The 17,237-nt window shown below is 43.3% G+C and overlaps 1 protein-coding gene across 1 annotated transcript in view; it reads right to left on the bottom strand.

The window, feature by feature from the left end:
- Positions 1-2,200: 2,200 nt before the first annotated feature.
- The window catches only part of MUC19 (mucin 19, oligomeric), a 98,045-nt gene continuing 83,008 nt past the window's right edge, over positions 2,201-17,237 (bottom strand). Inside the window, exons 36-44 of the mRNA XM_034646029.1 lie at positions 17,089-17,124; positions 16,691-16,789; positions 15,845-15,883; positions 14,886-14,981; positions 12,738-12,773; positions 11,495-11,533; positions 10,586-10,681; positions 8,463-8,498; positions 2,201-2,307 (exon numbers count right to left, since the gene is read on the bottom strand). Of these exons, the coding sequence (XP_034501920.1) occupies positions 2,201-2,307; positions 8,463-8,498; positions 10,586-10,681; positions 11,495-11,533; positions 12,738-12,773; positions 14,886-14,981; positions 15,845-15,883; positions 16,691-16,789; positions 17,089-17,124 (584 nt within the window). The remainder of the gene's footprint in view (positions 2,308-8,462; positions 8,499-10,585; positions 10,682-11,494; positions 11,534-12,737; positions 12,774-14,885; positions 14,982-15,844; positions 15,884-16,690; positions 16,790-17,088; positions 17,125-17,237) is intronic.

Here is a 17,237-nt window from a genome sequence, read left to right as displayed (position 1 = left end):
CCTTTTTCAACTCAGTCTTACTTTTCTCATTTACATGCCCTGGACTAGTCTAGGTATTGTTCTCAAATTCTAGATCTGTAGTGAAATACCTAAGGACTCCTCCAACATATATAATACATGTAACACATATGTGACATATAAAATGTGCACTCTATAGAATACATATTTCACTTCTTAATGTGAAATTTATTTTTAGCCTTATATGAAAATTGTCTATGTTTCTTTTAAAACATTCCTCTCCCACTATATCTTAAGATCAGAGAATGATTTGGGGGGTTAACTTCTGTTACTTCCTACAAAACAAAGCATATCGGATTGAGAATAGTGGGAACTTCAAATCCTCTAAAATTATTGAACTTTGGTTAACTTTAATTTCTCTTGCTACAAATCAATCCCCCAAAAATCTGGAATTATCTAGTTTAAAAAATACTATCAAATGATAATTTTTTGATGAAGATATCATACAACTACATAAAACACTTTATTTAGTAGGTAAACTCTATTTTGAGTAAGTAACAAGATGCATTTGTTTGGTTTCGTTGCATTAGCTTGTGGGTGAGAAAACAGACTACCATTCACTATTTGGTGAATAAAAGCTAAAATCATCTACTTCAAGTTTTCCTACTCTGTAACATTTCCACAGCTAGTAACTTTTATTGGCATAACCTCTGATATTTGATTTGCAGGGAGAACAACAAATGTAGAATGATCGAATTTCAAGTGGAAGTGTTATTACCTGGAGGTGGTGGATGTGATGGTGGACAACCTGTGTAAAAACAGACACCTCATGTTAGCCTCTAAAGTTACTGAAATTGTTTGGGGATAAAATAGTTATCTAATAACTAAAAATAATTGGCTACATTGCTAATCTTACAAACAGACTTATTCCTGTCTACTTTCCTTTCTGCTCCTCATGGCAGTTCAAATTCCACCATCAGAGAATATTCCCTTTGAAGCTCAAATTTTAATGGGAGGGGATTATGGGAGTCTACAGGAGAAAGGAGAACACAACAAGGTAAACTTTTTTCAAGCCCTTTCCCCCCCCCTATTTCATGAGAAATATTTACCAATCCCCTTTCTTTTTCTCTTTCTTTTTTTCTCTCTGATCCATATCTTTAGTCCTGGGAAACAAGTTAAGTATTAAGGGACACAAACATTGTTTACTAAGGGGTGGCTATAGCCATTTCATAGTGCATACACTCATTGCATATTTCCCCATCAGGTGAACTTTGAGCAAATGAGGGATGTATAATCATGTCCTATTTGCAAGTCAAGAAAAGAAGAATTTTTTTAAACAAATGTGTAGAGATTTTAGGGAACAAGTTATTTTCTGAAGTTTTAGACAATTCAGAAGGCAATGTTACTGATTATTCTCAGAAATGGGGAAACTGTTCATCAAGGTTCTAGATCACTTTGCTGTTCAATAAGGAATTTATAAAGAAATATATTTTTAAATTATGACATTTTCTCATACTAAACCATGAAATTTTCCTAATACTAAAGGTAGTGGTTTTTGTGAAAGATTGCAAAAAAGAATTCTAACTTGAATTTGAATATACTTATTGATGTCTAATAACTGTTTAATATCCAGAAGCCTATTATGTAAGAAAGAAAAAAAGATTGTTGAATTCTCAAATATTTCTATTAGGGAAAATCATATTATCAATCAATAAAATGGAAAAATAGCTAACATATCATTTTGTGATTATTTAATACTTTTAATTTATATGTTGTCTAAGTGATTTTGTGTAGAACAATGCAGTGTAACTAACTGGATGAGCAAATGTCCCTAACTCCGAAATAACATTTAAGGACCAAATATAAGATGAAATGTTAGATGCTCACTATTACTTTTTTACTTAACTCAGCGTTGTATCAAGTAATATTCTAGTGATTTCTATATTGGCCATATAAGAACACCAGATTCAAAATGTTGCATTAGTCTTATTTAGTAATGGAGAACACCTGAACTGTCAGATTACGGTCATTATCTGTGAATCATGTGTTGCACTGATCACCCAATAGTGCATAAACACCAAATAACAAAGAATTTAATAGCAATCTTTCTAACTGATTCACACAATATCCACATAACTGTAGTGCTATTTTCAAGCAGGAAGGATTTCCAATTAAATAAATATTCTACAAATAGTCTTTTATAAACACGTTTCTACATCGACATTTTTGTGACTTCTTGTGTTTAGCTAATGTCACCTGGTTTATCTGAAGAGCTTGTAGTACCACTGCTGGGTGATGCAGGTTTATTTTCATTTCCACTAGTTGCATCACCAGATGTTACAGATGTACCTGTTATAAAGGAAAAAGATGGAAGAGGCTAATTCCCAGAATTTCTTAAGCTAGGAGACAGCTAATTCTGACTTAAATTAACTTCCAACAAAAAATTACAAAAATTTCCATTTATCTATATCAATAATATTACCCTTTATACATTTCAAAAGATGTACTTTGACATACATTTATTTATTATTTTATTGGATTCTCATAGATTATATTCCCCATTTTTTACTGATAAGAAAACTGAAGTTACAGAGGTTGAGGGATTCATTCACTTAATTGCGTGATACTGGTTCTGGGAAAAATGTTTACATATGGACACTGCTTGGGCAGGTGGTTTATTTGGGAATTTTTTTATTGCCCTTCAGAAATGGTTATTGAATGCTTAACAAATGTCTTTTTAGGCTCTAGGTACATAATTAGTTGTTTTTACTTCTCTTAGATCTGTTAGTATGAACTATATTAATGGATTTCTTAATTTTTAACATACTTGCACTAAAAATTAATAGGAATTCTTATTAAACCTTATTTTAGTATGCTTTTGAATTCTAATTTCAGCTGTTTGTTGTTTGCTATCCAAACTCTTAAACTGCTCCTTTTCTGGGCTTTTTGCTTTATTTCTCTTTTGATAAGCTATATTTTACAATAACATTTTATATAATCCCTTTAGCACCCTCCCAATTTTCTTTCAGGTAGTATCTACTCGTTCTCCCTTAATAAATAATTAATTCATTAATTAAATTAATAAATTAAATTAATTAAAAATAAATTAATAAATTAGTCGATAAATTAATAATTTAGTTAATGAATTAATAAATTAATAAAATAAATAATTACTAATATTATTTCTTCTTCTTCCCTTCTCCTCCTCTTGTTCTGTATTTTCCAATTTAAATGCCATTTTCTTTCTTAATACTATTTGTTTTTACTACTTTAGTAAACTTGAGCTTCTCTCATCTGGTTAATGAGTTTAAGTAATTTGTTTGACTACTATCTAATCAAGATTATCACATCTTCTTCCTTATTGCTGATGTAGGAAAGATGTTGGGGTTCGGAGTCAACAGCCAAGAAAGAATTGTTGAGACGTCTTTGGTCAAAAAGGTGGTTTTATTAAAGCACAGGGAAAGGACCCATGGGCAGAAAGAGCTGCCCTAGGGTCATGAGGAGTGGTCCATTATATACTCTCAAGTTGGGAGAGGGTTAGGGATAGCTTAAGTCTCTAAGGAATTTTGGAACAGATTTCCAGGACCTTGAGGGGGCTAGCTATTGTTGGGAAAAGGTCATTCATTACTATCTAATATAACCTTAATCATGAGACCCTTCTGATGTATATCAGTGGGTCATACACTAGGCAGATGATTGCCAACATGTGTCTTGGGGGTAGAGATAAAGGAAGTTTCCAAAGGAATTTGTATACCTTAAAGTAGACTTGCAGGATCCTGGGAGTAGGGCTAAGATTATCTTTGCACTTAGTTAAGTACTAACATTCAGGCAGTTGAGTTCCTAGAGGAATGGCACTCTGCCTGTTTCAAGCATTAAACAATGGGATGTTAAGTAGTAAGGAAATTTAATTTTTCTCTTGCCTTTATTTCCCACATCTTCCCCATCTATCTATTAGTAATAAATGATATTTTTAGTTGGTCAAATATGAAACATTTATGCAGTTTTCTTCCACTTTTCTTTCAAATTTGGTTCCTGGTTTAGAGTTAGAGTTAAAAATAGTGCTATAATCATTTCAGTCGTTTTCAAGGCATCTCTTTGTTGCTTACCACTCATCCTCTAGTGATTTTATTATGAAGAGCTCATGGGTACATAATTCCCTTAATTCCTTCCTGTTTTCAACAATTTTCCTAGAGCTCGATACCTGAATTACATTTAGCTGCATTAACAACCCTTAGCCTACATTTTCCTTCCTTCCTTGAGTTTCTTAATGCTACTCTGTCTTGACAATTCTGATACCAACCTGATTTTCTTCCTTTTTAAATGACTTTTTCTTTTTGCCTCAAGGTCCAGAGAATGTATCTTTCATGTTTAACAGATTTTTCTTTTTCTAAGTTTAATAGTTTTCTAAAATAACTCACCAAATTGATTGTTCAGGATTTAATCTTCCAGGTAGATGATAGGTCCTTTCAACGTATAAATTTAGGATTTCTCTTTTAATTGCAGGAAACTTGTCTGGATTTTATAGTTTTAAATATTATTTCTGTCTCATTGCTTTCGCTTCTCCAGAAATTGCAATAATATATATGCTGGATATTTTTATCTGTTTCCTATAATGTTGTCCAACTTTGATCTACTTTATCTTTTTAAAAAATGTCTGCAATATTTTTTTGGATCTTCTCAATTCTATCCTCTATGGCCTCTGCCATGCTTTCAGTCTCATATATTCTCTGCTGGGTAGCTTGCAATTGGTCTGTATTTTTTAGATAAGTTTTCTTTATTTTTAAAATACTTCTCCTGAGTTTTCATCAGTTCCAATTTAACATCTTCCTACTGTTTATCTATTTTGACCCTTAGTTTTTTAATTTATAATTCCGATGTCTATATCTGCAGTTTGTTTCTTATTTTAAATTCTTGTTAATGTTCTGTTTCCTGTTTCATGACTAGATTTTTAGTTTGCTTGCTATTGCTGAGAATTGCTAAAAATGTATACAATGAATAGCTTTCTATAAATATTGGAATTTTATTTTTCTTTTCATGATTTTCTGCATTGGATTTTCCTGAAACACAGCAGAAGATTCTATGCAGTGGGGACAGAGAAACTTTTGTGTGGCTCACCAGATTTCTCAGATCAAGGGCTTTCTCTTACGTTGTTCATGGTGAAGGGAAGCTTCTTTTTTAAGTGGCATTTCTTCTTTGTCTACTAACTCTCACTTACTATCACGTTTTCTTGAGGCCCTTGGCTTTGAAGATTTCTTTTTCTTCCTTCCTTCCTTCCTTCCTTCCTTCCTTCCTTCCTTCCTTCCTTCCTCCCTCCCTCCCTCTTTCTTACTTTCTTTCTTTCTTTTTGTTTTTTTTTTTCTTTTTCTTTTTTCCACCTAGGCTGCAAGTATTCCTCCACCTTCCTGGTGTCCCTCCCTTGCCTCCAACAGTCAGTACCTTCACAGGGCTGCCTGACCTCATTCTGTGAACTTACCCATCTTCTTTCTTTCAACTCCATATGCACAAGTGCTCTGATTTGCTAGGTCTCAGACCCTCTCTCAGTGGCTCTGTTCAGTGTGGAGCCCCTTCCCTACAGGGATAAACCCTAGTTGATGCTATCTATGTTCTACCACTATTAAGTACCTCTTTATACTCCCCTCTCTTCTGGGATGCCCTGACCTGAATCTTAGCTCCACTATGAGCCCCAGAGCCATCTTCCCCAATCATTAGAGTCTCAGTTTTCTCTGTCCCTCTAAACTTCCTAGGTGTAGGCCCAGTGATATTCATGGTTTGCAGAAGGAGGTATGTGTGGATTCTAACATATGCAGCCACCATTTTCCCCATTTAGCTTAAATGCTACTCAATTCAAAGATCATCAATGCAAATTAAAAAATCAGGTTAGTCCAGATCACACCCTGATGAGGGAGAATGGTCGACACAGCTGAAAAGTGAGGACCAGCCTCATCTGGTTTCTCATGACTTGGGGTTCTAATCCCTGCTTCCCCAGGGGTGCTGCCACCTCCAGTTACAGGGGTTGCTTAGGCAAGACCCTAGGCATGTTTAATTTTACAACAGAAACACAAGTTAGTTAATTAAAATATGAACTTGATCATCTTTGGAGGATGGCTTGTGAAAAGACAAATAAAAATTTAAAATAAGAGGCTTAATTCTTTCTGGTACAAGTAAGGAGAGACTTCCCCTTTCCTTTTCTTAGACCATTTGCTTTAGAAAATTTGTCATTTCAGATGTTTTCTCTGTCTTTGAAATGTATGTAAATCTTTTAAAAATCTGAATAGGCTTCTTCCCAGCTTAATGACACAGGAAGGTCTTTCTCAAGGCCTTGGAAGCTACTCTTGGAAATGTAAACATCAAGAGAGATAGTATCCTCATTTCCCTCTAGGGACAAACCTTCCTTTCTCATTAAGATTGGACTTTATTTCCCCTCCTATAAAGCCAATTAAGTAACCAATTCTCATCTCAGTTACCAGGTGAATTAGGATAAATTGTGTATAATAAATGGTGTTTTAAAGTCCCCTTACTTGAGAACCAGTAATCATTTTTCTTGAGAATATGTAAAGGTGGTCTGCTTGTAAGATTCCTTTCTGTCTTTACAATCTCTAAGTGAATTGCTGATAATTTGCATCACTTTCCAGTTTAATACTTATTCAATTATAAAACTGTTTTCTTTCTCTACTGTGTTTGGGGCCTGGGTCTCTGGGTTGAGAGAAGATTTTGTTTTCAATTCTATGACCCTGACAGCTAAAATATTACTGTTCTTTATTCCCACAAAATTGAATATACCCTAAAATTCCACTCAACTCACTCATGTTTTGAGTTTTTGCTCGAGTTAAAGTATATAGATATAGTCATAGTGTACTGATCATACTACCACCTTATTTTCAAGATAGAATAATTCTATTGTTTGTAACTTCAACTAATCAGTTCCCTACTAGAATTTCCTCTTGAGCTCCCATTCCAAGCCTGTCATGGAACATTTCCTTGATTTTGATTCTTTCTGCCATACATGGTATTTACCTTTGCGTGTATGTAAATATTAATTTCTCCTGCTCAAAAATCAAATTCTAAGGCAACAACTGTATGACTATTCTGCTTTCTAGAGCACTCAGTATGATGTTATGCACAGAACAAATAGCTCTTGATTTATTTCTGATCTCCAGTTTTGACATTACACAAATAATAATAATTAAATTCTTCAGGAAACATTGTCTCTGTCAAAATTTTAAGTAAAGAAATCACATTTCCATTGCCTAGATTTATTCTGATTATGCTCTTTCAGTACCCGGTGCTGCAGAAGTGGTTCCACCAACAGCTGCAAATCCCCCTTTTGGGGATCCTAATTGATAAGAACAATGGCATTCAGTCCACAATGGGATTGAGGGATTAAGCAAATAATAACAAAACCACCCCATAAATTTGAATCCCCAATAAAAAAATAAACAATCACATTCCAATGGGACATTCTAAACTAAGGAAGTATTCCTTATTTATGTGAAGTTTACATTTCAAAGGGCATCTTTCATTTTTAACTGGCAATTCTAGTCTAAAACAACAGTTGTGATACAAATGACCAAACTACACCTGTTCAATGGTCATAAAATCACAGCCATTAAAACTATACCAATAACTAAATACATAAAAACTTTCTATGAAAACTTGAGTTCCCAGCTAGGGTAAGGTTAGAACACTCTCAAAAGGAGCAGGTGAGCCTGTACCTCACCTGCTGATTAATTAACTGGCCTAAAACCAGTGAAAGGTGATCTAGTGGTGATGCCAAGACCAGTTCCAGTGGTACATCTAACAGACTGCCCTGTTAAAAATTCATACACCGTGTACTGGGACAGCATAGAATTCAAATATATTTTATACAATGATATAGTAGATTTGAAGGAAAACTTGGCCAAACCAGTAAAATAAATTTCATCATGGAAATGTCAATTATTTTTATATCATTTTATATCTTTCTGTGGTATTTGATTCATAAAAAAGACTGAAATCAGCAAGGCTCTAATGAAAGACATTTCCTATTTTGATTTTTGATTTTTTCCTTTTTAGAAAGCTACTCCTCTGAATGACATTTTCCAACTGATCTTTAGAAGGGGTTATATCCCTCCATGGGCTCAAGCATTCGGCTTTCAAAGAACTTTCTCCAAACTGGTTCAAAGACTTGTGTCCAAATTTATACATGTCTCAACTCAGTTCTACACTGTAGCCTAGATGGCAAATCATGACCCTATCCAGGTCCAGACCCATCCAAGAAATACAAAGCTGTGAATCTGGTAATTCCAGATAGACCTTGCTCTACAATACATATCATCTGAGCTGATGTTAGCGAAACACTACCCTTAAGATCAATAAATGGAGGGGGAGGAGGAGTTACAAATACAGGAATTACACAAGAAACATAAGCCATTGGCACCTGCTAAGGGGTCTATCCTGACTTGTCTGATTTTCCTGTGATTGGCGCTCCTGTGCTAGGTTCCATGGGTGAGTGCTGTCTTGCTTACCTCCTCCGGTTGCAGCAGTAGGGCCGCCGGTTCCTCCTGAAAAGAGACAGCAGGGGAAAAATTACCGAAGACAGAAATCAATTCATTTACTCTGATAGAAGCCCCACACAGCAGACTGTATTATTGCTTTTCCAATGGAAACAATGGGGCTCTCTGACGTCGTGCTCCAGATCACCCCGTGAGTGGGCAGCAGATCTAGGAGCCAAAGCCGGGCAGTTTCCCCCTGGACTTTCAACTCTAACGGTGCCTCGGACCATCTGTGGTAAGGGTGCCAATCTCCACCACTTCCCATTGGCCTTAAGGAGGTTCCAGCAAAGACCCACAAAGGCAGAGACGTGACATTTTTACACACAGCAGAACCAAGGGAAACAGAAGCTTTCACTCAACGGACAAAACATCCCTGGGGCAAACCGCTCCTCAGTTCTTACCACGGCACGCCCTGGGATCAAACCAATCTGGGCGCCACCCCTTTGTGGACCAAACTTTGAGGACCCCACGCCAAGCCCCTGCAACTAGTATAGCCTGACAGCCAAAAGATGGAGCTGTTTGGGCGTCCTTATCCAAGAATCCCATTTCACACTAGAGGAAGAAGACACTGAATGGTCCTTGCCCTCACACTGCAATCAAGTCACTACACTAATGGGGAGGCCCAGTGTCTTCGCGTGGGCCGCTAGACCTTCGATCCTTTACCATCTTCCTGTCATGGGATCTGAACTGACGCTCAGAAAGTAATACAGCGTAAATAGAAAATTCATAAGTTTGCCAGGGGAACACAAATGTAGGTAAAGAATACCGGGACATGGACTCATTAATAAATAAAGAGAAGTCCCAGGTGGTGTCTCACAGACAGGATTTCTCATGGTACCTGATGGACTTTAGATTCATCCTGAAAGTGATAAGACCACTGAGGGATTCTAAACAGTGGGGTGACAGGGTGACAAGCTCAAATTGGAAGATCCCTGTCACCCAAGAGGCACCAAGGGTAAATTGGTAGGGATGTGGTGAGTGCCTGGACATGCTCTTAAGTGGGATACGCATCGGGGGCTTCGGGGACTTGTGAGACACCTTGCTGGGGGCGTCTGCCCAAGTTTCTGATTCTCGGCAGGTGTGCCTGAACACGGCCCTTTCTACAAAGTTCCCAGGAGATGTGGATGCTGGTCTGGGAAACACTGTTTGAGCGCCTCCGCCTTACAGGAAAACGAGCAAGCGGAACAACCGCACGTATGAGGTGGAAGACGTCGAAAACTGGAGTGAAAGCATGGAACAATGGGACCCCCAGGACAGAAACATCCACAGCTATTTGAAATGAAAGATTGACAGCCAGAGGGGCATGAGTGAACTCAGGCTAGCTTGCGTTGATACCAGTCATCTATATTTGTAGGAAGGACCTGGTATTTTCTCCTTGAAAAAAACACTACTTGCAATGGAATCCCTGATGCCCACGGAGAAGCGTTTTCTCCCTGGGGTTCTCCCGTGGGTGCTCTTAGGCACAGAACCCTGAACCGTGGAGCCATTCCAGAGAGGGATACGGGTTCTGGGTTCTAATCCTGCCCCTTCCACTTTGGAGACCTCTCCTTATTTTCATCCTTCTGGGAAAAAAAATACCCAAGTGCCATGGTATCAATGTGATATGAGTCCCAGGATTTACCTCTGAGCATCATCCCCAAGGGTTAGCGTGCAACATAAATATCACTGAGGACGGAATAGTTTTACATAAACAAATGGGAGGGAAATGATTCCCCAAGCCATTGGCTGACTCAGCACTGACCCTAGACACCATGTAGCGAATGCTGTACTACTGCTTCTGACATGACATGGAGGACTACTGGTGCCATGAAGCTACGGAAGCCACGGCCTCTGAATCATTTCTTTGTGCCGCCCGCTCGGAAGCCAGTGTCCCTTGTGCTATTGTCTCTGGTGTTAAGCAAGAAAACAGATCAACAGCAAGGACATGAAAACCCCCCGAGAAAACCAAAGGCCTGATGCAACACGGGATAGGTGCTATCACATCTCAAGGAGATGGGTCAGACGTCTTTTAGTCTGGAAAAAATCATACTGAGCAGTGATGCTTGGCACCAGTGGGTTAGGCGTGGGAGGGATCCTTTGTATTGAACTCAATGTACCTGCTCCGCGCCCAGTACCGCTCCCAGTGGGGCCCACACCAGGGTTGCCTCCACTGCCAGCCTCAAGGGTCGTGGAACCTGGAAGTCCAGCACCACCTGAGGGAAACATAAAATGAACTTCTCATGTCAATGGTCCTTGGACTTTATCACCAATGGGTGACTAAACGATTCGGTCAGTTCCCACCACAGAAAATGCAGCCCAACCCACCAACTTTCTGGCCACAGTCCCCTAAGCTTCGATTCTACTATAACATTCCTCCAACATTTTGTCGTCGTCCCTCCCATTTCTTGATTGGGGTTGTCGCTCCTTCCTTCCTAATGCTCATGAGTTCTGCATCTCCAATGGGCTCACACTAGGTCCTCCTCTATTCGTCTCCAGGAAGTTGCTTTCAAAGAAATGCCACCTTCCGCCCCGATCACACCGTCGGTCAGGGATGCAAGTCACACTGCTAAAATGTCATGACGTAGCGAATGAAACCCTTCCACTTAAAAAACCCAAGACAGCCATCTAGAGCATTCGCTAACGGCACGTTTCCTCTTACCCTAGCCTACTTTTTTTCACTCTGGAGCTTGATCTTATTGAGGTCTGTTCTAGACACCATCCGAATCCTAGATGATACGGAGGAAAAGCAAAACGGAACCCATAAGTCAGCCACTCCATCAATCCTGGACCAAAAAAAGTGACATTCAAGTCTTTTGTGGTAGAGTTTGAGCTCTGAGGGTGGGAAAAGGCCAGCCAATTCTTGTTCACCATTTTTTCTATAAAGTCCTACTCTCATGTCACTTCATTCATCAAAACCCGAAGTTGCAGATAACTCTCAGTGACAGACGTTGTGTTTCGGTGTTTGTTTGTTGGTTGGTTGGTTTGTTTGTTGTTTTAAGTCAGAAGCAAGGTAGGAGAATACGAACCCGTTCTTGAAGGTTCTGACTGAAGTCCTCGAGTTGTTCCTGAGAAGAAAAAGAGAAATGAGGGCCACGTGCTGACTCAGGCCGTTCAGCCTCTGACTGCGGATGAAGGCTCCGGTCATGATGTCAGGGTGGTGCGATGAAGCCCGCAGTTGGGCTCCGGGCAGGGTGTGGAGCCTGCTTCCGATTCTCTCTCCCCCTCTCCCTCTGCCTATAGCACGGCTAGGTGTACCATTCTGAGAATTTACCTTTTAGAGAAAAGAAGCAATGCACTTGAAGCTATCAATCCGTTAGGTAACAGAAACCCACTTTGTCTTGACAAAGGCCACGGCCTCTGAATGAAATTCTCAACTCGCTCCTACTTCCCTTTGTCTGCTTTGGGCTCTAGTGGTCTCACCGGCTGGCGATCCAGTTGGACGCTCCAAAACCAACACTAACTCTGCCTCGGGAGCTCTGCTGAAGCAGCACGGATGGTGCTGCACTCGGCTTTCAAAGTACTTTCCATACACTGGATTCGGGCACTGGTTTCACGGATCGCTTCACGTCCCGCCTCAGGTCGAAGGGGTAGCCAAGATGGCAAACCGTGACCCTATCCCAGGCCGGACCCAGTCTCAGAAGTCCAAAGGTGGGAATCTGGCAATTCCACAGAGACCCCGCTCTGCTCTACACCCCGTCTGAGCTGATGTCAGAGAAACACTGCCTCGAAGCCCACACAAACGGGGCGGGGGGGATGCGGGTGGGGCCAGGAATACGGGCACTACCCAGGAAAGAGGGACGAATCCCTCTGAAGCCATGGGCACCTGCCCACTGCTCAGGAAGAAAATGCTTTGCACCTTGCATTTCCATACCTGGTCTGCCTCCCGAGGTTGCCCCTGGGGCACTTGAGTCTGCACTTGTCTTCTCATCCCCACGTGCTGTGCTGAAGCCCTCTGAACTTTCTGCGGAACCTGACACAAGAGCGGAGAAAGGCTTTTACTTCGAGACTGGCAGGATCCTGCATAGCACTCTTCTCTGGGAGGGCACAATGGAGTTTTCTAATACCAAAGCGTCTTGAAAGGACTCCTCGGATGTCTGCCGCTAGCTATCTCATACCAGTGTAATATCACATACAGCTCCGTCTTGAGGGTGACATGGGTCGTGCTCAGTGCCACCGAAGAGGTGCTAAGGGGTCTCTCCTGACTTGTCTGATTTTCCTGCGCTTGGAGCTCCTGTGCTAGGTTCCATGGGCGACTGCTGTCTTTCTTACCTCCTCCGGTTGCTGCGGTAGGGCCGCCGGTCCCTCCTGAAAAGAGACAGCAGAGGAAACATTACCCTAGACAGAAATCAATTCATTGACTCTGATAGAAGCCCCACACAGCAGGCCGTATTATTGTTCTTCCCATGGAACCGACGGGGCTCACTGACGTCGTGCTCCAGGTCACCCCGTGAGTGGGCAGCAGATCCAGGAGCCAAAGCCAGGCAGTCTCCCCCTGGACTCTCCACTCTCACGGTGCCTCTCGGAGCATCTGTGGTAAGGGCGCCATTTTCCACCTCTTCCAATCGGCCTTATGTGGAATTCCGGCAAAGGCCCACAAAGGCAGAGACGTGAAATTCGACACACTCAGCAGACCCAAGGGAAACAGAAGCTTTCACTCAACGGACAAAACATCCCTGGGGCAAACCGCTCCTCAGTTCTTACCACGGCACGCCCTGGGATCAAACCAATCTGGGCGCCACCCCTTTGTGCACCAAACTTTGAGGAGCCCCACATCAAGCCCCTGCACCTCGTGTTGCCTGACAGCCAACAGATGGAGCTGCTTGACTGGGCGTCCTTGCCCAAGAATCCCCATCCGCACTTGTGGAAGCAGACACTGAATGGTCGTTTCCCTCACACTGCAGTCAACTCACTACTCTAACGGGGAGCCCCCATGGCTTCGTGTGGGCCGCTAGACCTTCGATCTTTGACCATCTTCCTGTTATGGGCTCTGGAACGGAGGCCCAGCAAGGAGCTATAACGTAAATGGTAACTCCGGAAGCTTGCCAGGGGAACACAAATGTAGCAAAAGAAAATCGGGCCACGGACTCGTTAATAAATACATAAAGAGAAGGCCCAGGCTGTGTCTGACAGGCAGGATTTCTCATGGTACCTGACGGTCTTTTGATTCATCCTGAAAGCGATCAGACCACTGAGGGATTCTAAGCAGTGCAGTGACAGGGTGACAAGCTCAATTTCTGGAAGGTCTCTGCCACCCATCAGGCACCAGGGGTAAATTGGGAGGGATGTGGCGAGTGACTGGACATGCTCTCAAGCGGGATACGCATCGGGGGATTCGGAGACTTGTCCAGGCACCTTGCTGGGTGCCTCCCTTCCCAAGTTTCTGATTCTCGGCAGGTGAGCCTGAACACTGCCCTTTCTACAAAGTTCCCAGGAGATGTGGATGCTGGTCTGGGAAACACTCTTTGAGCGCCTCCGCCTCACAGGAAAACGAGCCAGCCGAACAACGGCACGTATGAGGTGGAAGACGTTGAACACCGGAGCGAAAGCACGGGCCAATGGGACCCCCTGGAGAGAAACCTCCACAGCTATTTGAAATGACACACTGACGGCCTAAGGGGCACGAGTGAACTCAGGCTTGTTTGCGTTGACTCCCAGTCATCTACACGTGCAGGACGGCCCTGGTATTTTCTCCTGTGAACCAACACTACTTGAAATGGAGTCTCTGATGCCCACGGAGAAGTGGTTTCTCCCCGGGATTTCGGGCATGGGTTCTCTTAGGCACAGATCCCTGAACCCTGGAGCCATTCTAGAGGAGGCTATGGGTTCTGGGTTCTAATCCTGCCTCTTCCACTTTGGAGAGCTCTCCTTACTTTCTTCCTTCTGGGAATAAAGATACCCAAGTGCCATGGTGTCAATATGATCCGAGTCCCAGGATTTACCTTCGAGCATCATCCCCAAGGGTTAGCGTGCCACATAAATATCACTGAGGACGGAATACTTTCAAAAAAACACAAATGGGAGGGAAATGATTCCCCAAGCCATCGGCTGACTCAGCACTGACCCTGGACACCCCGTAGCGAATGCTGTACAACTGCTCCTGACATGACATGCAGGACTACTGGTGCAATGAAGCTAGGGAAGCCACGGCCTCTGAATCATTTCTTTGTGCCGCCCGCTCGGAAGCCGGTGTCCCTTGTGCCACTGTCTTTAGTGTTAAGCAAGAAAACACACCAACAGCAAGGACAAGAAAAGCCCCCCGAGCAACCCAAAGGCCTGCTTCCACACGGGATAGGTGCTATCACCTCTCAAGGTGACGGGTCAGACGTCTTTTCGTCTGGAAACTATCCTACTGAGCAGCGATGCCTGGCACCAGTGGCTTAGGCGTGGGAGGGATCCTTTGTTCTGGACTCAACTTACCTGCTCCGCGCCAGGGACCGGTCACGGTGGGGCCCACTCCAGTGCTGCCTCCGCTGCCAGCCTCGAGGGTCGTGGAACCTGGAAGTCCAGCACCACCTGAGGGAAACATAAAATGAACTTCTCATGTCAATGGTCCTTGGACTTTATCACCAATGGGTGACTGAGCGATTCGGTCAGTTCCCACCACAGAAAATGCAGCCCAACCCACCAACTTTCTGGCCACAGTCCCCTAAGCTTCGATTCTACTATAACATTCCTCCAACATTTTGTCATCGTCCTTCCCATTTCCTGATTGGGGTTGTCGCTCCTTTCTTCCTAACGCTCATGTGTTCTGCATCTCCAATGGGCTCACACTAGGTCCTCCTCTATTCGTCTCCAGGAAGTTGCTTTCAAAGAAACGCCACCTTCCGCCCCGATCACACTGTCCCTCAAGGATGCAAGTCACACTGATGAAATGTCGTGACGTAGGTACTGACACCCTTCCCCTTAAAACACCCAAGACAGCCGTCTAGAGCTTTTCCTAGCGGCACGTTTCCTCTTACCCTAGCCTACTTTTTTTCACTCTAGAGCTTGATCTTAGCGAGGTTCTGTTCTAGATACCATCCGAATCCTAGACGATACGGAGGAAAAGCAAAACGGAACCCATATGACAGCCACTCCATCTATCCTGGACCAAAACCAGTGAAATTCATGTCTTTTGTGGTAGAGTTTGAGCTCCGCGGGTGGGAAAAGGCCAGTCAATTCCTTGTTTACCATGTTTTCTCAAAAGCCCTACTCTCATGTCACTTCCTTCCTCAAAACCCGAAGTTGCAGATAACTCTCAGTGACAGACGTTGTGTTTTGGTCTTGGTTGGTTGGTTGGTTGGTTGGTTGGTTGGTTGGTTGGTTGGTTGGTTGGTTGGTTGGTTGGTTGGTTGGTTTGTTGTTTTAAGTCAGAAGCAAGGTAGGAGTATACGAACCTGTTCTTGAAGGTTCTGACTGAAGTCCTCGAGTTGTTCCTGAGAAGAAAAAGAGAAATGAGGGGCCACGTGCTGACTCAGGCCGTTCAGCCTCTGACTGCGGATGAAGGCTCCGGTCATGATGTCAGGGTGGTGCGATGAAGCCCACAGTTGGGCTCCGGGCAGGGTGTGGAGCCTGCTTCCGATTCTCTCTCCCCCTCTCCCTCTGCCTATAGCACGGCTAGGTGTACCATTCTGAGAATTTACCTTTTAGAGAAAAGAAGCAATGCACTTGAAGCTATCAATCCGTTAGGTAACAGAAACCCACTTTGTCTTGACAAAGGCCACGGCCTCTGAATGAAATTCTCAACTCGCTCCTACTTCCCTTTGTCTGCTTTGGGCTCTAGTGGTCTCACCGGCTGGCGATCCAGTTGGACGCTCCAAAACCAACACTAACTCTGCCTCGGGAGCTCTGCTGAAGCAGCACGGATGGTGCTGCACTCGGCTTTCAAAGTACTTTCCATACACTGGATTCGGGCACTGGTTGCACGGATCGCTTCACGTCCCGCCTCAGGTCGAACGGGTAGCCAAGATGGCAAACCGTGACCCTATCCCAGGCCGGACCCAGTCTCAGAAGTCCAAAGGCAGGAATCTGGCAATTCCACAGAGACCCCGCTCTGCTCTACACCCCGTCTGAGCTGATGTCAGAGAAACACTGCCTCGAAGCCCACACAAACGGGGCGGGGGGGATGCGGGTGGGGCCAGGAATACGGGCACTACCCAGGAAAGAGGGACGAATCCCTCTGAAGCCATGGGCACCTGCCCACTGCTCAGGAAGAAAATGCTTTGCACCTTGCATTTCCATACCTGGTCTGCCTCCCGAGGTTGCCCCTGGGGCACTTGAGCCTGCACTTGTCTTCTCACCCCCACGTGCTGTGCTGAAGCCCGCTGAACTTTCTACGGAACCTGACACAAGAACGGAGAAAGGGTTTTACTTCGAGAATGGCAGGATCCTGCATAGCACTCTTCTCTGGGAGGGCACAATGGAGTTTTCTAATACCAAAGCGTCTTGAAAGGACTCCTCGGATGTCTGCCGCTAGCTATCTCATACCAGTGTAATATCACATACAGCTCCGTCTTGAGGGTGACATGGGTCGTGCTCAGTGCCACCGAAGAGGTGCTAAGGGGTCTCTCCTGACTTGTCTGATTTTCCTGCGCTTGGAGCTCCTGTGCTAGGTTCCATGGGCGACTGCTGTCTTTCTTACCTCCTCCGGTTGCTGCGGTAGGGCCGCCGGTCCCTCCTGAAAAGAGACAGCAGAGGAAACATTACCCTAGACAGAAATCAATTCATTGACTCTGATAGAAGCCCCACACAGCAGGCCGTATTATTGTTCTTCCCATGGAAGAACATGCT

This window comes from Ailuropoda melanoleuca, chromosome 16, assembly GCF_002007445.2.
Source record: "Ailuropoda melanoleuca isolate Jingjing chromosome 16, ASM200744v2, whole genome shotgun sequence".
Lineage (NCBI taxonomy): Eukaryota > Metazoa > Chordata > Mammalia > Carnivora > Ursidae > Ailuropoda > Ailuropoda melanoleuca.
The sequence above is the reverse complement of the archived record's forward strand: the minus strand, read 5'-3'. Positions and strand labels throughout refer to the sequence as shown.